Source organism: Festucalex cinctus, chromosome 16 (assembly GCF_051991245.1).
Source record: "Festucalex cinctus isolate MCC-2025b chromosome 16, RoL_Fcin_1.0, whole genome shotgun sequence".
In the NCBI taxonomy this organism is placed as follows: domain Eukaryota; kingdom Metazoa; phylum Chordata; class Actinopteri; order Syngnathiformes; family Syngnathidae; genus Festucalex; species Festucalex cinctus.
In genome coordinates, this window is record NC_135426.1 from 17,219,203 (window position 1) to 17,244,824 (window position 25,622).

General features: G+C 42.6%; 3 protein-coding genes and 1 long non-coding RNA gene across 8 annotated transcripts in view; 2 read left to right on the top strand and 2 right to left on the bottom strand.

Moving 5' to 3' along the window:
* The window catches only part of gnptab (N-acetylglucosamine-1-phosphate transferase subunits alpha and beta), a 59,917-nt gene extending 59,589 nt beyond the window's left edge, over positions 1 to 328 (bottom strand). For 2 of the 3 annotated variants that reach the window (XR_013278916.1, XR_013278917.1), the window contains exon 1: positions 7 to 328. Coding sequence is in view for 1 of the 3 variants with exons in the window: in XM_077499263.1 (XP_077355389.1) it covers positions 7 to 168 (162 nt within the window). In the remaining 2 variants the exon portion in view is untranslated. The remainder of the gene's footprint in view (positions 1 to 6) is intronic. The other variant, XM_077499263.1, reaches the window with a different exon arrangement.
* A 1,009-nt stretch (positions 329 to 1,337) lies between these two features.
* Positions 1,338 to 16,051, top strand: LOC144003236 (N-acetylglucosamine-1-phosphotransferase subunits alpha/beta-like). The gene is made up of 20 exons (XM_077499268.1): positions 1,338 to 1,420; positions 4,080 to 4,240; positions 4,588 to 4,682; positions 5,838 to 5,957; positions 8,326 to 8,528; positions 8,705 to 8,769; positions 8,853 to 8,987; positions 9,077 to 9,238; positions 9,947 to 10,156; positions 10,335 to 10,505; positions 10,921 to 11,056; positions 11,131 to 11,387; positions 12,182 to 12,381; positions 12,474 to 12,693; positions 12,785 to 12,877; positions 12,963 to 13,048; positions 13,114 to 13,212; positions 13,289 to 13,456; positions 13,587 to 13,674; positions 13,751 to 16,051. Exons 2-20 carry the CDS (start codon positions 4,124 to 4,126, stop codon positions 13,820 to 13,822), a joined length of 2,697 nt encoding a protein of 898 aa, XP_077355394.1. The 5' UTR covers positions 1,338 to 1,420; positions 4,080 to 4,123; the 3' UTR covers positions 13,823 to 16,051.
* A 1,849-nt stretch (positions 16,052 to 17,900) lies between these two features.
* Positions 17,901 to 25,162, top strand: LOC144003235 (N-acetylglucosamine-1-phosphotransferase subunits alpha/beta-like). Of its 3 annotated transcripts, XM_077499266.1 has the most exons (19): positions 17,901 to 18,112; positions 18,513 to 18,607; positions 19,360 to 19,479; positions 20,495 to 20,697; positions 20,874 to 20,938; positions 21,022 to 21,156; positions 21,242 to 21,403; positions 21,515 to 21,724; positions 21,935 to 22,105; positions 22,513 to 22,636; positions 22,724 to 22,971; positions 23,068 to 23,267; positions 23,352 to 23,571; positions 23,663 to 23,755; positions 23,829 to 23,914; positions 23,988 to 24,086; positions 24,163 to 24,330; positions 24,449 to 24,536; positions 24,608 to 25,162. In XM_077499266.1, the coding sequence occupies exons 1-19, from the start codon at positions 17,996 to 17,998 to the stop codon at positions 24,677 to 24,679; spliced, it is 2,676 nt and encodes an 891-aa protein (XP_077355392.1). In that variant the 5' UTR covers positions 17,901 to 17,995; the 3' UTR covers positions 24,680 to 25,162. The 3 variants fall into 3 exon arrangements, with proteins under 3 accessions (XP_077355392.1, XP_077355390.1, XP_077355393.1); XM_077499264.1 differs by having other exon boundaries at positions 22,513 to 22,971; XM_077499267.1 differs by lacking the exon at positions 17,901 to 18,112 and having other exon boundaries at positions 18,591 to 18,607; positions 20,533 to 20,697; positions 22,513 to 22,971.
* Positions 19,022 to 24,781, bottom strand: LOC144003246 (uncharacterized). The gene is made up of 3 exons (XR_013278918.1): positions 24,459 to 24,781; positions 19,523 to 19,597; positions 19,022 to 19,453 (listed from the first exon to the last, which is right to left on the bottom strand). It is a non-coding gene; the product is annotated as an uncharacterized LOC144003246 (long non-coding RNA).
* Positions 25,163 to 25,622: the final 460 nt, after the last annotated feature.

Consider the following 25,622-nt stretch of genomic DNA (forward strand, 5'->3'; position numbering starts at 1 on the left):
ACTTACCTCCCCGAACTGGAAAGCGGACACAATCATGAGGACGATGCCTCCGAAGCAGAGGTAGAGCCCATAGCGGTGGGACAGACAGGTGTACGTCTGCCTCTGAAGCAGCTTCAGCACCGAGTTGACGACTACCATGGCTCTCCTGGGCCAACCATAGCGCCGCATTCATTCGACAATAGCGAGCAAAAACAGCTAAATAAACACAACAAGCATCACAAGCGAGTAGGATTAGTCAGCTGACCGACAGCACACATGACAGCCATTCGTGACGGCACTTCTTCGGTGGCATATGCGGTGTTTCTGCTATCCCGCCTCCGTAGTTTGTCGACCCCTAGCGTCGGGGAGGGCCCAACAAAACAACGGATATAGTATTCGTTGTGGAAGGCTATTGTGACGAAATTTTCACAGTTATAGAGACATTTATCAAAAACAAGTGTCATAAAAACTCATACATACTCTTCATAGTGGAACACCAGTTAATTTGCTATATCTAAGAAATGAGTCATTTTTCTTAATCTCTTTAATTAATACAGTTGCATGTTATATCAGAAGGGAGTAGAGACAGTTATGGAATCATATGGACAATGTCATCTCAATATGTTATTTTCATGATTTCAGCACATGGAACTGCTGAGCCAGGACCGGTCTCACCAGTTTAATGAGGTTTTCATTGCAGACAAGGATGGATAAACACACGTTTCACATCAAGTGATGAATTTGCCTAGGGCATATCCTCAACTGAACTTAATGGAGTGCCTCTAAAACAATCACAGCTCCAACAAAGTGCTGTACACAAGTTTAAACTTACAAACCGATCCATAATATCATCAAAAGGTTCAGTGAATGAGCGGCACGCACGGTGGATGACTGGTTAGCACGTCTGCCTCCCAGTGCTGAGGACACAAGATCGAATACAGGCTTCAGCCTTCCTGGGTGGAGTTTGCATGTTCTCCCCGTGCTTGCATGGGTCTTCCCCGGGTACTCCGGTCTCCTCCCATATTCCAAAGACATGCATGGCAGGTTAATTGAGCGCTCTGAATTGTCCCTAGGTGTCCCTAAATCCACCACTGGCGTCTATATAGACAACATTCAGTATGCCTTTGCCTACTTTTATATCCTGATGAGTGTCAAGCAGAAAGCTAACATCACAGAAGCGCTGAACACTGCTGACAAAGACCACTCTGGCGTTGTGTCTGATAGCGAGAGTCAAAGTCTGGTCATGAGAATCCACAAGCAGACGCTGTTAATGAGACATTTAGTGCGCCATGATCTGTGTTTTGTTGATTTGTGTTTGGTAGATTAGGGATAATAAGATACTGTAGGTAACTTGAGACAAAATCTTCTGTAGTGACTAATTGGTGGTTACACACCCACATTCCCCGGTTTGGCGCGCCAACCTCAATTCGATCAGACAACGGTATGTACTCTATGAATGGCAGAAGATTTGCAGGAGGTGGAGGAGATATTTGACATTTCCAACGTTTGGGCTCAGCCATTCACCTCCAGTCCCAAGGGCAGGTGGAGAGGGTCAATCGAACCAAAAAGAACAGTTGGCAAAAATAACTAACTCTACTAAATTGAAATAGCGTGATGCTCTTCCCATTGCTTTGTTTTCAATGCGTTCCACCCCACATTCAACGAAAGGCCTTTATCCTCGTGAGTTGCTTACTCGCAGGGAAATGCCTGTGCCAGCTACTCTGTCATTGGCTGATGCACATAGGGGTCTGTTTTACAAAAACAGACAAAGCCAGGTGTGAGTATCTGGAGGAATTGCATGCAACAGTCCAGCTTCTCTCAGAATACTGACCTCCTGCACTCAGACACCTCCAGCCCTGGCCCTCCGGAGGTGCCTTAGGGCTCATACAGGAAGGTCCTACGCCGTGCTTGGAATGAGCCAGCTTGGGCTGGCCCGTTCAAGGTAGCTGACTCATTCCTTGCGTGTCTGGCTATATATGACAGAAATGCTAAGAGCAGGTATTAGCACAAGTCATACTGTCGGGTCACAACGCAACCCCTTGAAATTCGGACTGATTTGGCCTTGATTGGAGAGGGTACAGATGAGATACCAAACAAATTGGAGGGCTGACATTGTAAATATGTTATACGGCTAACAATTGACCTTGACTAGTTTAAAAATAAGTTAATCAACTGCTTAAAACACTTCCAAACAAAGTCAGACACATGTAACACAATTAGGAGGTCGACCATGACCAAAAGAAGGTTAGCCATGGACACTTCCATATCTATGCAGGACAAGAAAATCCCTAATTTTGTTATGGTTTGAGGGTGGAGTGAGAGATGTGGACCCAAATTGAGGAGACTGATCTGACAGGAAATGAGCAACCTAGTGATTTATTGATAAGTGGGCAGGAAAACCATGAATTCAACTTGACAGAACGTGACTGGACTTGACAGAACTGGACGTGACAGAACTAGACGTGACGTGACAGAACTAGACTTGACGTGACGTGACAGAACTAGACTTGACGTGACGTGACAGAACTAGACTTGACGTGACGTGACGGAACTGGATTTGAAAGAACTAGACGTGACAGAACTAGACTTGACGTGACGTGACAGAACTAGACTTGACGTGACGTGACAGAACTAGACTTGACGTGACGTGACAGAACTAGACTTGACGTGACGTGACAGAACTAGACTTGACGTGACGTGACAGAACTAGACTTGACGTGACGTGACAGAACTAGACTTGACGTGACGTGACAGAACTAGACTTGACGTGACGTGACAGAACTAGACTTGACGTGACGTGACAGAACAAGACTTGACGTGACGTGACAGAACAAGACTTGACGTGACGTGACAGAACTAGACTTGACGTGACGTGACAGAACTAGACTTGACGTGACGTGACAGAACTAGACTTGACGTGACGTGACAGAACTAGACTTGACGTGACGTGACAGAACTAGACTTGACGTGACGTGACAGAACTAGACTTGACGTGACGTGACAGAACTAGACTTGACGTGACGTGACAGAACTAGACTTGACGTGACGTGACAGAACTAGACTTGACGTGACGTGACAGAACTAGACTTGACGTGACGTGACAGAACTAGACTTGACGTGACGTGACAGAACTAGACTTGACGTGACGTGACAGAACTAGACTTGACGTGACGTGACAGACCTAGACTTGACGTGACGTGACAGAACTAGACTTGACGTGACGTGACGTGACAGAACTAGACTTGACGTGACGTGACAGAACTAGACTTGACGTGACGTGACAGAACTAGACTTGACGTGACGTGACAGAACTAGACTTGACGTGACGTGACAGAATAAGACTTGACGTGACGTGACAGAATAAGACTTGACGTGACGTGACAGAACTAGACTTGACGTGACGTGACAGAACTAGACTTGACGTGACGTGACAGAACTAGACTTGACGTGACAGAACTAGACTTGACGTGACGTGACAGAACTAGACTTGATGTGACGTGACAGAACTAGACTTGACGTGACGTGACGGAACTAGACTTGACGGAACTAGACTTGACTTGACGTGACGGAACTAGACTAGACTTGACTTGACGTGACGGAACTAGACTTGACTTGACCTGACAGAACTAGACTTGACCTGACAGAAACTAGACTTGACGTGACAGAAACTAGACTTGACGTGACAGAAACTAGACTTGACGTGACGTGACAGAAACTAGACTTGCAAAGCTCACCAGACAAAACACCCAGCATAATGTAATTTATATTTATTGATGTGAAATTGAAAACATGATCTTTTGATGCAAGGATTTTCTGGCCCGAGGAAGACGAGACATTGGTACCAGCTAATGTGAATCCTTCTCATCAAGTAAATGTTCATAATTATCCATATTCCTTCAACTGTGAAACGATTATCACAAAACATGTATTACTTGTTTTACATTACCTTGAAAAATAAACGTCTTTTCGGTGATACAAAATTGAAACAAACCTACAATGTTTTCACTTTCTGTTTCATTCATGCTTGGCAAACACTTAACTGCTGACGCCCACTATTACAAGTTAACTGCTTGTCAAGATCGCATCTTCTCATTCAACAGGATTCCAACGCTGGGCTCAGTCAAGAACTACGGCGTGCGTCAACATGGTACTCAAGCTGCTTCACAGGCTGTCATGCTCCTGTCTGTCTCACCGATACAGAATCGTAGCCTTCAGCATGGGCTTCATTTTTATGATGTTATCGCTTCAGCTGATCGGAGGGGTGAGTTGACTGGTTTTATTTGCCAAAAATGTCCCAGTATGATTTCAATTATACACTGCAGGAAATTAACACATTTAAAAGTGAGTTGCAGATAACTTACGATTGTGACAGTAAACAATTTATGCCTCATTGTAATTGTTTGTTGTGAAGGGATATTTGTAAACTGTTAAGAGTTGTGAAGAGACACTTATCAAAGTGTCAAAAAATAATCATCACCCAAACACTAATTTGATTTGATCAGGTGTGTTTGTGGAATGTTGCGGGTTTGAGTGATGAATGTGCACATGGGCTGAACTTGTGTGAAATCAAACGGACAATGTCATCTGATGTGAATTCCATATATGCAGTTTGTGGAAGAGTGGAGTTGGGACCGGTTTCACCAGTTTCATGATGTTTCTAATTTGCACAAGAAAGTGGATGACTGTACATCATTCCATAGCAGGTAATTCATCAATCTTGAGAACATGTGTTAAGTCTTGTTTCGTGTTGTCATGCCATTTTGCTTGTACCGTGAGCGAGGTTAGTGTTTCTGTTTAGTTCAGACTATCTTACCCCAAGTATAAATAAACATGATGCCAAGCAAAGATGCCAAGTACCCAATTCTAAGGATGTAACAATATCCAAACATCACAATATGATGAATATCACGATATGAACCTCACTATATGATAATTTTCACAGTATTGTGGGAAGGTTGGCAATACAAAAAAAAGCTTATGACACTATATAAAAACTCATATTTATTTATTTTTAAAAAGGTCATATTGAACAACAGTGACAGAGAAATAGGCTGTAGCACTTGGGGTTGGATGAAGACACCTGAGAGAGAGTTTACTTTCGGTGACTTTAATTGTGCACACGCGCTGCAACAAATGAGACACAACATGACCACACCTATTTCCCTGAAGGCATTAACTGACTAGGACCTGCCGAGGGCCCCTGAGCTGCCTACGCCTGCCTGCGTGGATTCCCAACTGTTTCCTGACCAAAAGTGTAAATGTCTTGTCTAAGTCCAGCATAAAAGTAAAAAATATGCATATAACATATGAAGTGGGTCGTGTTATACAATTAGGCTGTTAAGACAAAAATACTGCTTATCCCACTTTGGAGGGAGATGATGAAAAATATTTGCTCTGTATGACTGATTTATGGGAGTAATAAATGCCACAGTGGACAAAATCTTCCTAATTAAAATTAAACTACACTAGTTAACTAACCACCAGAGGGTGCTAGAACTGCACAAAAGGAATACAACCTCCCTCTTCACAGATGTGCTGCTTTTAATATCTTAACATGACAATGATGATAGCGATATTGCCGTTATCGTTACGTCTCTGCCTGGTTCTGACAAAGAAATGCGTAGAGCAACATTAATTTTAACTTTTGACTTATTTTTGATATAATAAAATTGTATTCTGCCTTTTAAATTAAATCCCATTCAAAAGTGTTGATCCTGTCGCACCTGTGACCTTAAATTTTTCTTTGAGTTTTGGCCCCCTACACAACTTGCTAGACGCAGCGGCTAGCGACAGCCACTATGTATGAGCACAATACAGACCAACAAGTCCTCTCTCCCCAACTTATTCATGTTTTGTAGAGAGTGCACGCCCATGCCCATTGATCTAGTATACACGTGGGTGAACGGCACAGACCTGACCTGGCTGAGGGACTTCATGGAGGCTAAAGAGCAACTGGCAGAGGAACAAGGAGTTCTGAGGTATGTGAGGAGTGCAAAGCTAGTGAAGGTGAGCAGATCAATGACTTATTTCCAGGGCCGTTTCTAGCTTCAAGGGGGCCCTAGGCAAGATGCTGTTTGGGGGCACCTAGTTTGCCAAACTACAATGAAGAGATTCCTAACCCTTTAGATCACATGTGCCAAATACCGGTCCTCGAGGGCCAGAGTCCTGCATGTTTTCGAGGTTTCTCTACTCCAACGCACCTGATTCAATTATCGGGATAATTATCAGGCTACTGCAGAGCTTGCTGATGAGCTTAAATATGAATCAGCTGTGTTAAAAGTGGGAAACCTCCAAAACCTGCAGGACTGCGGCCCTCGAGGACTGCAGTTTGACACCTATGCTAGATGGTCTCCTAAGATACCACAATCTATTACACTTTATGAATCTATTACACTTTATGAGCAAAACAAACTGCAGTTAAAACTAAACATCTTAAGCTGACAGTCCTCTTTACGTCAATAAATGAAACAGCATTTGAGTGTTTAGAAAAAAAACAGGCAGCTGACCATGTAAATATGTAGAAGAAGATGACCTTGCGCATCCTGGTCATGAAGTTCCGAAGAGTCCCTATATGGGTCAATATCTGGAGCGCCAAAATATTTTAGAATTACTCCTGCAAAGACAAAGCTCCTTAGGTTATCAAGCAAATAGACCATGAGTGAATATAACTATTTTTTTTAAAAACAGTAATATTGCACTAATACTGAATGTTAAAATTAATCTATTTTTATATTAAAAATCGTGATGTACAGTGTCTCTTTAAAGCTTGTATCCAATTAAAAATTTGTCACTTTTAAGCATTTTCTACAATAATTTACATATTATACTAGTTGAACTTGGGGTTGGCCAAGGGAAGGTTAGCATCTATAAATAAATATAGCAAGCTGGCTAGCAAAACAAGTAAACAAACTTGTTAAAAATAAAATGGAGTTTCGCCTCCAACTATCACCAACAAGTGCCTTACCTTTCTCCTTTGACCAGTTTTCTCCTTAAGTTTCTTTTTTCTTCCGTTTTTGTCCGCACCTCTGAAATAACTTCTTTTTATGCCATGACGGTGTCTGTTTTGTTTAGTACTCTTGCTAACGGGTAGCTGTCAATCATTCTCACACAGTTAGTGACATACAGGCTATGTCACAAACTGTGTGACACAAAAACACCAGCCACTGCTTACCGTCACAGTTTATTTTATTTATATCCTATGTTTCGTTTTTAAGCATAAAAGGGATGTTGTAAACAAATATTAGAGACAGACAAAGTCAAGACATTTTAATCGTCCTCAGGCAAGACCACACATAGAACTTGGGGGCCCCCTGATGGCTTGGGGGCCCTAAGCGGCCACCTACTTGGCCTTTCGGAAGAAACGGCTATGCTCATTTGTGCGGTTTGGGCCTCCCTTTTGCGCTCTCTCTCTCTACTTATTAGGTGCAAATGAGGACAGGACAAGGGTAGTGACTAGTAGTACGAGTTCTATCAGTGTGTGGTGGGATAGGATTAAAATATGCAGCGCCTAAACAACTGTACAAACCAGTAGTCAAGGAAGTAAAAAAAATAAAATAAATAGTAACGTAACATTGACTATGGCAATTTGGAGAGTCCACACACCGGCAACTAAATTCCATGGGCATGGGTCTACAGAGACATTTTTGGAAATCAACAACACCGGGTATGCATGCACATTAGTTATTAAAAGTTTCCTGGAGTTGCTGTGCAGGCACAGTAAGACATATGGACTTGGTCTAACCGATCCAAGAGTCAGGGCACCCACCCTGGAGGATCCAGTCAACAGGAGACCACCCATGGCCAGAGACCCAGGGCGGTCTGCCATACTTACCTTGGGACCACCGCCCCCTGAAGGTGGATGCAGAGACTTCAATACAGAGCAGTGGAGAGGCTGGACTTTCGGATGCCCTTGACCAGTCCCCAACGGAACGATGAATATGAAAAAGGCCATGAGTGTCTTGCGAGGATATTTATAGTGTCAGGTTTAGGAGGCTAGTTCTCTGCGGGAACGGCCCGTCCACATGGACAAACACCTAAAAAGGGGCCAGCTGTATCTCATCCCACGGATATGCCCCCCAAGATTGTCCTGCACCACACTGAGTCAACGCCCAACGCCAGTCTTGAAGCACAGATTGCGAATACGTCAACAAACAAAGAGGTGTTAACTCCCACAATAGGTCCCAAGGCGAGCCTGGGACCCCACACTTACAGATCAGAGAGTTCGTGGGGATTTCAAATTGACATGCGGGTTCCATTCTTTTCTCACCAAAATTAAACTTAACAGTATCCAAACCACATACAGAAGAGAAAAATAGACTTTCAAGCCTTTTTAAATCTTGTGTCTAGAAGGAAACCACGATGCCCGTTGTCTCAATGCATTGCAGCACCCATGCTGGTGCTTGATCCTGCCCTACCGGCCAAGATCACCACTCAAGAGCTACCCTCGGTCTTGCCCTCCTTTTCGGCGGCCAAGTCGTTGCTTCAGTTGACCAAACCCCTCCAACCCTCCGATGCTGTCTCCGTGGTCGTCTTCCATTCCCAGGCTGACGGTAAAGTTCTGCATCTGGCTGATGTAGCAAAGAAATACTCATGATATTATGACTAGAAGTTACATATTCTCCTGTCAAACTAATGGGGCTTCATCATGACAGTAAATAATCTGTTTATTATGTTTATAACTAATGTCCATTTATTGCATGTCTCTTCTTGGTGGGTTGTCTTCCAGCTGAAAAGGCCTTGACAGATACGCTCCAAGATCACGCTGAATTCTCAATCACCAAATGTTACCTGGTGAATTTTGATTTTCAAGGATGTTCTCTTGGTGTCTCAGCATGACATCAGCACTTCACATCACACTGTGTTGTATTTTCCAGACCACAGACAAAGATGCCCCAGGTCTGATCCAAATGCAGACTCTGGCATACCTGAGCGGCTTCTCAGAGTCCTTTAAAGAATCACAGGAGCTGCAAGCTCAATTGCCTGCCACCATCACTGACAAGATCACTGCGGTACAGCTGCTTGTCCATCCATCAGCAAAATCGTTTGTTCACCATCCAATGACGTGACATCAAGGCTTGTTTGTAAATGTATTTCTCAGTTGGAGTTGTACCCAGAGGCCAGCATCGCTCTGCTCCACCTCAAGACTCCACAGGATTTGACTGATCTCATCCACGAGGCTCAAGATAAACTGAAGCTGGATGGGAAGGAGCTGGCCATCAGTCCTGTGTACTTGTTCTGGGACCTGAGTGCCATTATAAAGGTTGTACGTCACTGCCTGTCAATAATTAATATGAATGGTTCCAAAAATGGATGATTGACGGATCATTGATGGATAAATTAAAGGTGACCTAAGGCGAACTTTGCAGCGACAACAACCATCTTCTGGATGCCCTAATACTGCATCAAAATATATTTTTTTGCAAAATTTTGCCTTATTGCAGAAATACAGGCTACACAAGATGGTCTACTGTGTATGGATTTTGGTGGGCTGATTCCAAGCGCTTCTGCTTACAAAATGAGTTGGGCGTGGCCAAGGCTCTCCTGTGCCACCTGCTTCGGTCTACACACGTCTTGTCTTTCATGTCTGCACTTGAATAAATATTGATAGACTACATTCTTTTTTTGCTCTTCAGCTTCAATAGATAATCGCCAAATGCCAACTTTATGTACAAATTGCTATTACAACAGGCATAATTAATTACATTATTCTCCACCTTCCCACACGGCCGTCCTTCCACTGAGCCTGTCCGCTCACCGCTCACTGGAGCTGCTTGGCAGCGAGGCAGGCCCCTGTTGACATGAACTGCCTTAGACAAGGGAAACATGGGGCGTTTTCCTCACAACTCTGGGGACTTAGTCAGGGTGGTGGAATGCATATTATGATCAAAATCCTAAAAAAAAAAAAAAAAATTGCAATTTACTTTTCAGGTCCCCACCAGTCTGACACTGTCAAACCTATTGTTCTCAGTTCTCGCAGATGCACCCTGCCACTACAGAAAAAGAGACCAGAGATTTCCTCACACGTAACCGCTTTGAGGACAATGGTGCCCTCCTCTATTCCTTACGGTCCGTGGAGAAACACGCTCCGTGGGTGCGCCATGTCTTCATCGTCACTAACGGACAGATTCCTTCCTGGCTGAACCTGAAAAACTCCAGAGTGTCGATTGTCACACATCAGGCAAGCCTCACCTGCCAACTGCTCAGTCAGAACATTCTCTGATAGGAATTCCTTACACAAGTAGAAATTGATGTAGTGATCAGATCTTGATAGTGATTGAACCTGGTTAATGTGTGGCACATTGCAGTGCCTCAATATCATTTATCCCAAATTAACAAGGATGACCTCTAAATTTTAGGAAATCTTCTTGAACCAGAGCCACCTCCCCACCTTCAGCTCGCCCGCTATAGAAAGCAACCTCCACCGCATCCTAGGAATCTCACAGAAGTTAATTTACCTCAATGATGATGTGATGTTCGGCAAAGACGTATGGCTGGACGACTTCTACACACCATCTGACGGGCAGAGAGTAATTAGAATGGACACACAACCATTCACTAGTTTGGTATCCTGCAAGGTTTTGTGCTTGTACACTTGAATTGAACAGCTTGGAAACATATTTTTATAAATATCTAACCCTGAGAAAGCTCTGTTCTCGAGTGTAAATCATAGGTCTGAAACTCCAGTGCTTGAGGGCCGCATGTTTTATTTAGAGGTTCCCTCCTCCAACACACCTGATTCAAAATATTTGATCAATTGATTCAGGTGTATTGGAGTAGGGAAACCTCTAAAACATGCAGGACTGCGGCCCTCGAGTACCTAAGTTTGAGAGTGAGACCTATGGCGTAGAATAGATCATGTCTTGTTGGACAGAAATGGACTCCTATTCCTCCAACTTGCATGTGACAGCACACTAATAAAAGTGTCTTCTTACTTCCTGGCAGGTTTATCAAGTCTGGTATCCAACCTGGACTGTCTCGAATTGTTCAAAAGGCTGTCAAGGAGACTGGATCAAGAACGGGTTCTGCAACCAGGTGTGCAACAATGCTGCCTGTGAATGGGATGGAGGAGACTGCAAAGGTAAAGTGATCAACAACAGTCGTGCAGTATTCTTCCTTGACATACATTGTCATGCTTTTATTTGACTTGTGCAGAGAGAAACCACAGCTCTATACACAGCGCTGGTGATGGTGACATTTCTCAAGCTAACAAGACTCAGGCGACCAGCCAGAAGTCACAATCAACGCGAAAACCACCAAGCTTCTTCGCAAATGAGAATAACAACAAAAGAGATCCCGAAATCCAGACCGTACACAATGGGAAGAAAATGATGGAAGTGGTCGGCAGGACAGACCCAGTGGGTATCAAGCTCCATCAGATTGTGCTTTCTAATGAAGGCTTCCTGCTCGGGGTGAAGGTCAAATACTTTCAAGAACTATTTAACTCATTTGCTCCCAAAAACGTATAAAAAAAATTCTATTTTAAATATTGCCATGGTCCCAAAAACGTGTTTATACGTTTTTTATGTTTTTGTTTTTTGACCTGAAGAGGTCGCTTAAAGCAATGGCAGTTATTTCAAAAAATGGCAAGCAGGTGGCATCAGGGTATCAGAGATCAACCAGGGCCATGTTGCAGCAAGCTCTTTTCCCCAGTTTTTAAAAGGCTTGTGAATAATGATTAAATTTAGCTATATTCTAATGCTAATTGCTGAAAAACAGAAACAGATACAAACGTACTTTTTTCCTGATTAAATAAGAGATTCTAATCTTCCTTTTGGTCGGTTCCATGTTTTTGTTGTAAGAGAATTCTGTGGGCCTTGCAAAATCAGTCAAAATTCATAAGCGAAGGGAGTTCAGTGAAAATGGGTGGGAGTGAATGAGTTACGCACAATTCACACTACCGCAAACGGACGCGGTGCGTTTTCTTTACGGCATCTGCACGTACTGCAATTCACACCGCATGCGTTGCGTGTCCGGAAATCTGCACCCGCCAGGCCACAAGATCACGGGGGTTCACGCTGGAGAGTTGAGTTCACAACTGTCTATATATGCGTTCTATTCTCGCGACGTCCGTACGGCCGCCATACGGAAAACGCACCGCGTGCGTTCCGCAGTCAGTGTGAATTGGGCGTTAAATATGGCCTCTTCTAACTTTGTATGGTAGCTTGCAAATCTTAAGTGGTAAAGTTTCCTTTCCATTTAACAGAAAGAGGATCAGCTACAAAGAGCCTTAAAATATGAGACGAAGGGTGCCAACATTGGCCGAAAGCTGCAAGAAACATTTGTCGACTCACTTCGCTACGTAGACAGGCTATACAACCAAAAGTTTGGCAAAATGGTCCGAAAAGTGATTGCACATGCGCCCCATATGATTGACAAGCTTGTGATGCAAGAGCTGCAGGAAACGTGAGGACCAACATGTTTTGATAGCTGGTCTTCTTTCAGGGCTGTCTGCTGAAGCTGCCTTACTTCTTCTTTTTTTTTTTTTTTTTTTGCAGATTCCCACATGAATTTAAGAAAACCTCAAGCCACCATTTGCGTCATGCAGATGATATGCAGTTTGCCTTTTCCTACTTTTATTTCCTGATGGGTGTCAAGCAGCAGGCTAATATCTCGGAACTGTTTCACACTGCTGACAAAGACCGCTCCGGCGTTCTGTCCGATAGCGAAATTCAAGCTCTGGCCATGCAAATCTACCAGCAACAGCTCAAACCTGCGGTGGGTCTGGTTATGATTTATTTACTGAAGAACTGCTCAAAATAATGTATATTGAATGTGACATCCAACATCATTCTGTGGATACTTTCAGGATTTGACACGTTTGAAGAATCAGTTGATCAACTGCTCTCAATTACTTCCAAAAGATGTCAGCCAAATCCACAGGGCGAAACCCAATCAGGAGGTTAAAAACCTTACATTTTTGCTTTGCACTTTTGAAAATGTTGACAGCTCTTGACAAGTCAATGGTTCCCTCATCTACTGTACAGTCTCAGGTCACAGAGGAACTCGTCATGAACTGCAAGCCCGTCACAGATCACATTCACAGTACCTTTGCAGGCCAGAAGAAGTACAAGTGAGCGCTCTTCTAACATGTAGAGATTAACAACCTCCTCTGCTAAAAAGTCGACTGTCCAACAGGTATAAGATCATGGATTCGGAAGAAGTACACTTCAAGATGATTAACAACGACATGGCTGACGTGGCTCGCATATTTGATGACATTCATAAACAACCAAGGTGAGAAGAAACCTCCAAGCATTACAAAGCAATTCAGTCCCATGTGTTTTTATAGCTTTTGTACTTCCTCTGACAGGAAGTTCATCTGCATAAATGATGAGATTGACCACACCGAAAGCAATGCTAAGGAAGTGAAACAAAAGTTGACGGAATTTTACCAATCCATGTTTCCGCAACCATCCCAGTTTGAGCTCCACAAAGACATGTACAACAAGTTCCTGCACATGGATGAACATCGGGAATGGTAGGAATCACGATGAAGGCATTAGTTCTGCGGAGGGAGCAAGAGCAGCTAGCACAGTAAACCACACAAACACACAATGGGCACACACCGAAAAGAAGAACAAAAAGTAACCATCTCGCCCACTTCCCAGGCAAGCCTACCAGTACAAGATGCGCTTCTTCAGATACTCTGCCATAGTGGTCCTTGTCTTCTTCGCTTTCAAGTTCTTTGCCGCAAAGGTCAGAATCCATGAACATTTATTTTTATTTACCTATTCAAGGGCCATCACTCACACTGTCCCCTTTTTTTCTGCAGATGGCTCACCTGAGACAAAAGCTGCTGCGCAAATGCAAAGAGGCCAAGTATGAGAAACTACAGATAATATGAAAGAGGAGGACGTCACCATCTGGTGACCCAGAAGAAGACCGCCATGGTGTCTTTTTGCCACTGGCGGCATCTGGGACCCACAAAATAATACAAAAAGGGAAATCAAATCTATCTGTGTAGATTCTCAGTCATCCAGGTCATGGTACTCTGGAAAAGCAACGCTCCCTGGAAAAGTCCAGTTGCCTTGATTCAAGTTTTGTGCGTTTCGGAAACAAGTCAAACGCCAGCCACATATACCTTATTTTTCCTACCCTGACACATTTTTTTTAATTAAGAACAAATGGCAGGATTCAGATGTTATAATTTTGTCTTTTTAAAATGAGACGTAATCTCACATATTAAAACAGTTTCTGGGGATCTCGAGAAAGGTTATTTTAGTCAACAAAAACTAACGATATACCTATTCAAATTGAAAGAAAACATTTTCATTAACAAAATTAACAAAAATTAGTTTATTAAAAACTAACAAACTACATTATACGTTTACAAAACTAACTCAACTTAACTTCGTTCTTAACCTTGTTAGTGGTACTAAACTAAAGTTTCTTATGTGCGCTCTCCAAACTGTTCTTTATTGAAAAATAAAATTAGATTCAAGACATAGGACAGTAGGGTTTACTGGTGAACAAAATGAACAGAGCGAGTAGCCATTTCATCAAATTTGGTTCTACCTTCAATTCAGAAAGTGTTGCGTTCTTGTATCCCCTATCGCTATTCAGCTTAACAAAGTATTCCTTTAGACCACGATTGTGTAATTAACTTGGCATTGTAAATCAGCCCATCACTCACCTCAATTAAGAGCAATTTAAAACAGCCACTGTTTTCTTAAGATGGAACCCAAGGGTGAGCAGATACAACGAAAACAGCTGAGGCCCCAAAATTGTACCCTGTGGAACACCATATGTACCGTTAACATGTGAATTCACATTGCACATATTTTTGCTTGACATAGTTTGAAGGGATTACAATAAGAAAGAAATCACACGACATACTATCACAACACTCACAAGTCAACTACTAAGCGCCCCAAATTCCCTGCAGCACAGATAGGCCAAGCAATGTAGTGTGATTACTTGAAGCCAATGATGGCCAAGCGGGGCACATTTTCACAACTCATATGAGTCGGGCGTGTGTCTTGACCTCCGCCGAACAGTTGATATTAACTCACCGAATGACTGCCATAATTATGGCAAAATGTCCTTCGTTTTCCTCTTTGGCAATTAAGTTAAAAAAAAAATAAAAAAATAAAAATTACAAAAAAAAGGCAACGTCATCTAGCAGTAGACCATAAAAAGCACCAACAGATGACGTCGCTCCTAGTTTTATGCTTTAGTTTCAGTATTAGTTTTGGTTTTTAATCATGTGTAAGATAGTAAGCATTGTGTAGTAATTTAGTAAAAAAATAAATAAAAATCAACAGATGTTTGTGATGTTTTACTTTTGGCTGCTTTTTTCATTTAACTCAGCCTGAAATGCAACGCTATGTAAAATGTCCTTACCTTACTTGGTTCAAATATGAAAAACGGTACACTGCCCAACCGAATTTAATTCTTCTAAACTGGAATTTAAGCCACAAATCTACCTTGGAAGTTGGCAATTTGGTAAACAAGGCACCCTAACTTTATTACATTTGGTTTGTGATAAACCTAACTTTAAAAGAAGTACGTCTGTGGACTGTTACACAGTATTTGATTTGTGGATGGAAGCAAAAACTAATCACTGAAATCACTGAATGGTTTGGGTGCTGTATATGTTAAAGAAATGCTGATTGATTGATTATAAACCCAGTTGGGCTCTGAGATCTGCAGACGTTGGTCAATTGGTGGAGGCAGAGTTCAAAGTAAACATGGTGTGCCTGCATTTAGCGATTATGCTGCTCATAAATAGAATAAGATGCCAAAAGGAGTGAAGTCAGTGGAGTGTAAATGCTTTTAAATTCAGGTTAAGAACTTTGATTCATGTCTTGTAAACATTTTCAAATCTTCTTTTTTTTTTCCTTTTAGTTATTTTAGAAACATCCTCTTATTTCTTTACTTTTAAATGTGTTTAAAGCTTTCTGGAGTTTAAACATTGTCATTAGAATCTATTTCAGTAATTTTTGTAAGCTACTTTTGTTTTTGATCAATGATCTTGTGTTTGTCTTTGCTTATGTGAAGTTGTCTTGTGCATGATATGGACTATAGATGAAGCTGCCTTGCTTCGCCTTGCCTAATAAAAACTAACAAAGCCGCCCCGTCATAAATCTTTGTGTACAAACCCCTGGAATGTTTTATTTGACATTCTAAAATTGCACTGGGAAGGGCAGCTAGTCCTCTGTTGTGGGCGGGGCTATCGTCCTGGGGTCCTTTAGGCCCAGGGGGCTGAGGACCTCTTCATTAGATGTGGGGCGCGCCACGGTCATTCTGGGGTGGGGGTCTCTGAGATGTCGTCGTGGGCCGTCATCCCTCTCAGTGTGCATCAGCTCCTCTTGGATGCCTTTCCTCACATTGTTTCTCTGTGCCCCGCCATGTGGTCTTCTTTTTGTAATATGGTGGGGCCAAAATATTGGGATTTTACTGAGTTGTGGGGTCCCCAACTCGTCTTTGTGGAGCCATTTTGCTGGGCCCCACAAGTTTAGACCTCTTTTTGAGGGTAAAGACTTGGTTTACCAGTTTAGGTTTGAATTGGGTTGTGGTTGAGGTTAGGGTAAGTTCGTTGGGCCCACCTAAATAAAGAGTGTTTCTTCTAAAAACAATTTATGTTCAAAAGAGTGATACATTTGACAACCAAAGACAAAACTTGTAGATTAGTGCGCGTCTGATAGCTGATAGACGCGCACTAATCTACAAGTTGTTTGTCTTTTCGAAGTTATAATTGGGGCGGAAGGCGCGCCTATCAGCTGTATGCAGCGCGCCGCGCAATGATACGAACGAACAGAAAAGTAGTGCCCGGCGTTAATGGAGTCTGACTTTTTTTCTAGAGCCATGTTTTGTGATGCAAATGTATCACTCTTTTGAAAACAATTTGTTTTTAGAAGAAAATGCTTTATTTCCGTGACCCCAGCCAACTACTTTCCTCTCGACCAAAACCGGACCAGGACTCGTGTCACAGAATGCTGTCAGGGGTAAGTCAGTGCTGATTGCACACCACTGGAGGTGAGGATTGAAATAGAGATTCATGTCCAAAAATCCGAACGATCCCTTTAATGTATGAAAGGTGCTACATAAATAAAGTCTGATTTAATTTGACAATGTGTAGAGATAAACATAACTTCTATTCTTCTGCTAATAAGTCAACTTCCCAACAGATATCGCATCATCATTTGAAATGGAAACTGTTGCTCAAATACAAAGAGGTCAAGTTCAAGAAACTACTTCACAGACTGAACACATCTTTTCACCACTGCTGACATCTGAGACTCTTATGCATATTTGTGGAGGGTCTCAATAATCTAGGTCATGGTAATCTGAAAAAGTCACTATAACACCCACCAGAGACATAAAGTGGAAAATTGCTACGAAGACAAATATCAACTTGATTAACAGCAATCCAGTTTAAGTTGTGAATGTACAATGTCATTTTCTTTGACTGATGTGAAATTGAAAACATGATCTTTTGATTTAAGGATTTTCGGACCCAAGGAAGACTAGACACTGGTACAAGCTAATGTGCATCCTGTTAATCAAGTAAATATTCATAATTATCCATGTCAATTCAACTGTAAAACTGTTTTCCCAAAACACATAAAACTCGTTTTACATTACTCTGAAAAATAAATGGCTTACAGGGGATTTGATTTCGGAAAAATGCAACAGAAGTGCTGTGTCTGTGTGGGCTTCGCAACCCGTAAAAATATCTGTTGTCCAGGCAATGAGATGAACATGTAACTGCAAACCATGAATAAGTACTGGAGGTGTTCATTGTATCCTGAAGATAAGTAAAACATTTCATGTACGTAATTAAAAATAACCACCAATTTATATTTGCAAGATGAACCGTTTAGAATCAATGAACAATCAAAGAACAAAACAAAACGTTCTCATTTTCTGTTCCACTCATGCTTGGAAAAGACAGCACCTTTAATTGATGACGCCCACTATTACAGTAAAGGTTTTAAATGCTTGTCAAAACTGCATCTAGTCATTCAACAGGATTCCAACGCTGGGCAGAGTCAAGAACTACATCAGCGTCAACATGGTACTCAAGCTGCTTCACCGGCTGTCATACACCTGTATGCCTCACCGATACAGAATCGTAGCCTGCTGCATGGGCTTCATTTTAATTATGCTATCGCTTCAGCTGATCGGAGAGGTGAGTTGACTCTGGTTTTATTTGACAAAAATGTCCGAGTTTGATTTCCATTATAGGAAGAGTTGCCGATGTAAATTACGATTGTGACAGTAAACAATTTATATTTCATTGTTATTGTTTTCTGTGAAGGAATATTTGTAAACTGTCAAGAGTTTTGAAACTACTTTAAACAAAATGTCAAATAACACCCAAACACTGACATATTTTTGGACACTAATTTGCCGTTAATGTGGCAGTCAATGAATGGATGGCCTAATTTGCTGTTGTCGCAACTTGTTTTACAACTTAGTGGAAACAATGGTGCGGGTTTGAGTGATGAATGTGCATATGGGTTAAAGTAGTATGGAATCAAACAGACGGTGTCATCTAAGTACACTTCATCACCTCATGTTACATGCAGTTTGTGGAAAAGAGGAGTTGGGACCGGTTTCGCCAGTATCACGATGTTTCTGATTTGCACAAGGAAGTGGATGATTGTACGTCATTTCATAGCAGGTAAGTAATCAATCTCGGAAATATGTGTCAAACTCCTGTTTTGTGTTTGTCATGTCATTTTGTTTGTGCCGTGAGCGAGGTTTGTTGAGTTAACACTGACCTTAGCCTGAGCATAAACATGATGCGAGAAGAAAGATGCGAGGTACCCGGTTCTTGGGATGTAACGATTCGATATGAACCTCACAATACGATAATTTATCACATTACTGTGGGGGGTTTTGCAAGACAAAAAAAAAAAAAAAAAAAAAAAAAAAAAACTCACGATACTGTTAAAAAAAAAAAAAAAAAAAAAAAAGGTCATATCGAACAGCAGTGACAAAAAAATAGGCTTGGCCTGTAGCATCCTCGGTTGAAACAAAGGTGGTCTCTGCAACTTATGGTTCACAACTTTTATTTTTGCTGTTCGAAATGGAACAGGATGAAGCAAATGCTTATCAAGTCCTATCCTGAAAGTCATTGTTTGTGAGACCAATTATCATCATGGTTTCAGGAAGTAAAATTCCAAACATATTACAAATACAAGCAGAATCATATATAACTAAAATACAGGTTTTATAATTGTGAAGTAAGAGTCATTGTTCTTTGTAGACACGGTTTCAGTTGATGTGCCATCAACTGCAGCGTGTAAAATGGAGATCACTGACGCAGGGGTTAGCGGCAGAAGAAGCAAAGGATTGGTACAAAGTGCCACAATGTATGAGCGCAATACAGACCAACTAGTCCTAGTTCCTCGACTTCTTCATGTCTTGTAGAGAGTGCACGCCCATGCCCATTGATCTGGTATACACGTGGGTGAACGGCACAGACGTGGCCTGGCTGATGGACTTCATGGAGGCTAAAGAGCAACTGGCGGAGAAACAAGGAGTTCTGAGGTATGTGAGGAGTGCAAAGATGGGGACCAGCTCAATGACTTACTGTAAACACACTTTGACTGAACTGTGCCATCCTCATTTCTGAGGTTGGGCCTGCCTTATGCCGTCCACTTGTTATCTACAAATGGGACAATGCAGAAAAGGGCAGAACAGGGGTAGTGAATAATAGTATTACTAGTTCTACCAGTGTGTGGTGGGATAGAGATTGATTATGCAGTGCCTAAACAACTGTAGAAACCAATAGTCCAGGAAGTTAACAAAATAGTAAGGTTAATTGTGTATAGCAATTTGCAGAGGCCCCACACCATGTAACTAAATTCCATGGGGTCTACAGAGACATGCTTGGGAATCAACAAAAGACATGCACATTAGTTGTTAAAAGATTGCTGGGGTTGGTGCGCAGGCACAGTGAGGACAGACGGACTTGGCCTAACCAATCCAAGAGCACCCACCCTGAGGGATCCAGTCAACAGGAGACCACCAATGACCAGTGAGCCAGGACGGTCTGCCAGACTCAACTTGATACCCCAACCAGCCCCCTGAAGGTGGACGCAGAGGCCTCAATACAGACAAGTAGAGGAGCTGGAATTTTACATGACCTGGACCAGCCCCCAACGGAACCATGAATATGAGCAAGGCCAAGAGTTTCTTGTGAGGAATATTTATAGTCAGGTGTGTACTTAGTATAATAATTTAGGAGACTCGTTTCCTATGGGCTAGCCCACCTGGACGAACACCAAAAAAGGGGCCAGCTGCATCTCGTTCCACACCGAATCACTCTTGCCCGGTTAGTGCCCAACACCAGTCCTGAAGCACGGATGGTGGATGTGCCAAGAAACCAAGAGGCACCAACAGATTCCAAGGCTAGCCTGGGACCACACCTCAGAGAGTTTGTGGGGATTTCAAATGGACATGGGAGATTCCTTTTTTTTCTTACCAGAATTAAACTTAACAGGAACTAAACCACATACAGAAGACAAAAATAGACTTTCACGCCTTTTTATATCTTGTCTAGAAAGAAACCACGATGCCCGTTGTCTCAATGCATTGCAGCACCCATGCTGGTGCTTGATCCTGCCCTACCGGCCAAGATCACCACTCAAGAGCTACCCTCGGTCTTGCCCTCCTTTTCGGCGGCCAAGTCGTTGCTTCAGTTGACGAAACCCCTCCAACCCTCCGATGCTGTCTCCGTGGTCGTCTTCCATTCCCAGGCTGACGGTAAAGTTCTGCATCTGGCTGATGTAGCAAAGAAATACTCATGATATTATGACTAGAAGTTACATATTCTCCTGTCAAACTAATGGGGCTTCATCATGACAGTAAATAATCTGTTTATTATGTTTATAAGTAATGTCCATTTATTGCATGTCTCTTCTTGGTGGGTTGTCTTCCAGCTGAAAAGGCCTTGACAGATACGCTCCAAGATCACGCTGAATTCTCAATCACCAAATGTTACCTGGTGAATTTTGATTTTCAAGGATGTTCTCTTGGTGTCTCAGCATGACATCAGCACTTCACATCACACTGTGTTGTGTTTTCCAGACCACAGACAAAGATGCCCCAGGTCTGATCCAAATGCAGACTCTGGCATACCTGACCGGCTTCTCAAAGTCCTTTGAAGTATCACAGGAGCTGCAAGCTAAATTGCCTGCCACCATCACTGACAAGATCACTGCGGTACAGCTGCTTGTCCATCAGCAAAATCGTTTGTTCACCATCCAATGACGTGACATCAAGGCTTGTTTGTAAATGAATTTCTCAGTTGGAGTTGTACCCAGAGGCCAACATCGCTCTGCTCCACCTCAAAACTCCACAGAATTTGACTGATCTCCTCCAAGAGGCTAAAGATACACTGAAGCTGGATGGGAAAGAACTTGCCATCAGTCCTGTGTACTTGTTCTGGGACCTGAGTGCCATTATAAAGGTTGTACGTCACTGCCTGTCAATAATTAATACGAATGGTTCAGGAAATGGATTGATTGATGGATCATGGATGGATAAATACCTCTGACATTGTTGAACCTATTGTTCTCAGTTCTCGCAGATGAATACTGTCCGTACAAAAAAAGAGACCAGAGATTTTCTCGCACTTAACCGCTTTGAGGACAATGGTGCCCTCCTCTATTCCTTACGGTCCGTGGAGAAACACGTGCCGTGGGTGCGCCATGTCTTCATCGTCACTAACGGACAGATTCCCTCCTGGCTGAACCTGAAAAACTCCAGAGTGTCGATTGTCACACAGCAGGCAAGCCTCACCTGCCAACTGCTCAGTCAGAACATTCTGATAGGAATTCCTTACACAAGTAGAAATTGTTTTCGTGATCAGATCTCGATAGACATTGGATTTTGTTTTTCTCTCAGCTTACAGGAACCAGGTTAAACCTTAATGAGTGGCACATTACAGTGCTTCAAGATCATTTATCCCAAATTAACAAGTATGGCCTCTGAATTATAGGAAATCTTCTTGAACCAGAGCCACCTCCCCACCTTCAGCTCGCCCGCTATCGAAAGCAACCTCCACCGCATCCCAGGAATTTCACAGAAGTTCATTTACCTCAATGATGATGTGATGTTTGGCAAAGACGTATGGTTGGACGACTTCTACACCCCATCCGATGGGCAGAAAGTAATTAGAATAGACTCACAACCATTCACTCGTGTGGTACCCTGCAAGGTTCTGTGTTTGTACACTTAACTTTAACAGCTTGAAAACAATGTAAACATATTTTTCTCAATATCTAACCCTGAGAAAGCTCTGTTCTCCGGTGCAAGTTCGTGTAGATCATTGGTCTCAAAATTCCAGTGCTTGAGGGCCGCAATCCTGCATGTTTTATATGTTTCCCTCCTCCAACACACCTGATTTAATAACAATCCTGATCATTTGATTGAAACATGCAGTTCTGCGGCCCTTGAGGAGCTAAGCTTGAGTCGTATGGTTTAAAATAGATGGTCTTGTTGGACAGAAATTGACTCCTATTCCTCCAACTTCTGTGCGAAGCACACTAACAAAAGTGTCTTCTTGATTCTTGGCAGGTTTATCTGGCCTGGACTGTCCCGGCATGTTCAAAAGGCTGTCAAGGAGACTGGATCAAGAATGGGTTCTGTAACCAGGTGTGCAACAATGCTGCCTGTGAATGGGATGGAGGAGACTGCAAAGGTAAAGTGATCAACAACAGTCTTGCCACACAATTGGACTATTCTGCCTTTAAAATACATTGTCATGCTTTTATTTTGACTTGTGCAGTAAGAAACCGCAGGTCTATACGCAGTGCTGGTGATTTTTCTCAAGTTAACAAGACTCAGGCAACCAGCCAGAAGTCACAATCGACACAAAAACCACCAAGCTTCTTCTCAAATGAAAATGAGGGCAACATTGATTCCGAATTCCAAAGCATACAGCATGGAAGAGAAGTGGTCGGCAGGATAAATCCAATGTGGATCAAGCTCCATCAGATTGTGCATCCTAATAAAGGCTTCCTGCTCTGGGAGAAGGTCAAATACTTTCAAGAGTTACTTAAGTATGGCGTATTCTAACTTTGTATCGTTTCTTGCAATCTTAAGTGCCATACTTTACTTTCCATTTAACAGGAAGAGGATCAGCTACAAAGAGCCTTAACATATGAGACGAATGGTGCCAACATTGGCCGAAAGCTGCAAGACGCTTTTACCGACTCACTTCGCTACGTAGACAGGCTATACAACCAAAAGTTTGGCGGATTGGTCCGAAAAGTGATTGCACATGCGCCCCATATGATTGACAAGCTTGTGATGCAGGAACTGCAGGATACGTGAGGACCAACAAGTTTTGATAGCAGGCCTTCTTTCGGGGCTGTCTGCTGAGGCTGCCTTGCTCTTTTCTTTTTTTGGTACAGATTCCCACACGAATTTCAGAAGACCTCAAGCCACCATTTGCGTCATGCAGATGACATGCAGTTTGCCTTTTCCTACTTTTATTTCCTGATGAGCGTCAAGCAGCAGGCTAATATCTCGGAACTGTTTCACACTGCTGACAAAGACCGCTCCGGCGTTCTGTCAGATAGCGAAATTCAAGCTCTGGCCATGCAAATCTACAAGCAAGAGCTCCACCCCGCGGTGGGTCTGGTTATGAGATATTTACTGAAGAACTACTCAAAATAATGTATATTGAATGTGACATCAAACATCATTCTGTGGATACTTTCAGGACTTGACACGTTTGAAGAATCAGTTGATCACCTGCTCTCAAGCACTTCCAAAAGACATCAGCCCGATCCACAGGGCGAAACCCAGTCAGGAGGTCAAAAACCTTAAATTTTTGCCTTGTGCTTTTTTGAAATGCTAGCAGCTCTTGACAAGTCAATGGTTTCCAGTCTCAGGTCACAGAGGAACTCGTCATGAACTGCAAGCCCGTCACAGATCACATTCGCAGTACCTTTGCAAACCAGAAGAAGTACAAGTGAGAGCTCTTCTGACAACATCTAGAAATTAACAACCTCCATTCATCTGCTAAAAAGTCAACTGTCCAACAGGTATAAGATCATGAATTCAGATGAAGTACACTTCAAGATGATTCACAATGACCTGGCTGAGGCAGCTCGCATATTTGAAGACATTCATAAACGACCAAAGTGAGAACAACCCTCCAAGCGTTAAAAGGCAATTCAGTCCCTGTTGTTTATATAGCTTCTGTACTTCCTCTAACAGGAAATTCATCTGTATGAATGATGACATTGACCACACCAAAAGCAATGCTAAGGAAGTGAAAAAAAAGTTGACGGAATTTTACCAATCCATGTTCCCGCAACCATCCCAGTTTGAGCTCCACAAAGACATGTACAACAAGTTCCTGCACATGGATGAGCTTCGTGAATGGTAGGAACCATGATGAAGGCATGAACAAGAGCAGAGCTAGCAGAGCAGCGAGCACAGTAATCCACACAATCACACAAAGGTCACACACAAAAAAGTAACCATCCCACTCATTTCCCAGGCAAGCTTACCAGAACAAGATGAGTTCCTACAGATACTCCGCTATTGTGGTCCTTGTCATCTTCGCTTTCATGTTCTTTGCCGCAAAGGTCAGAATCCATGAAAAGTTTATGTACCTATTCAAGGGCCATCACTCACCCCGTCCCGTTTTTCCCTGCAGTTGGTTAACCTGACACGAAAGCTGCTGCACAAGTGTACAGAAGCCAAGTACGAGAAACTCCAGCCAATATGAAGGAGGAGGACGTGTTGTGGTTTGGGTTTGGATAGTTTTGCTGTCTTTTGTCTATCTTGATCAGTGTTATGTTTCCCTTGTGTCTTCCTTTGTCTCGTTAAGTGTGATAGCATGCACCCTTGCTTGTCTTCCCCCCCTTGTTTCAGCCAATCAGTTCTCTCAGTCACATGTGTCTTGTCCAGGTGTATCTCATTGTCTAATTAGTGAAGGTGTATTTAGTTTCTTGTTTTCGTTCAGTCTGTGTCATTTAATAGTCGTTCCCCCACTGCAGGGTGTGATGCCCAATTCGAATTTTTTGTTAAATCCAATCTTTGTATGGACTGTTCACAGTACAAAAACAAATGCGACTTCAATGTAAACGCAACGCGGCCATGGTGCAACTCGCATGCGCAAAGACCACACGTAGGGCTGAATTTCTACTCTCGCCACAAATGTCAACTTTATGCTTCATGTTTCAAGTGTGATTAAAGACATTAAAAAATATCAGTCTATCATTCATCCCATCACTTGATTGATATAACTGAATTTGACATTCTGGTGACGAATCAAGCGCATACAACGGCGCTAAGTGTAACAGAACTTATGATGTCAGCCTATCATCAATCCCGTTAGTTGATTGATCCACAGGGCAACCAGTCAGATGACAACTGAATTTTGTCCTTTACTTTACCGCTCATGCACAAACAACAGCGCTAAGCTAGTCGTCAAATTACATCTGATTTTAAGCCATCGCTAAAGCTTATGCTCATCAAAATTAATGAGGGAGTGGGACCAAGTAAGAAGACAAACACATATCACTTTCATACAGAATGGGAGGTGGACTTTTTTTTTTTTTTTCATGAGGTCATTTTCGAAGTGCGTTCGCCCCATCTGCCAGTCGACCAATACCAAAGAAGGGAAATTGTGGAGCGGCATTGTCGGACTGTTCACGGAAAATACGGCA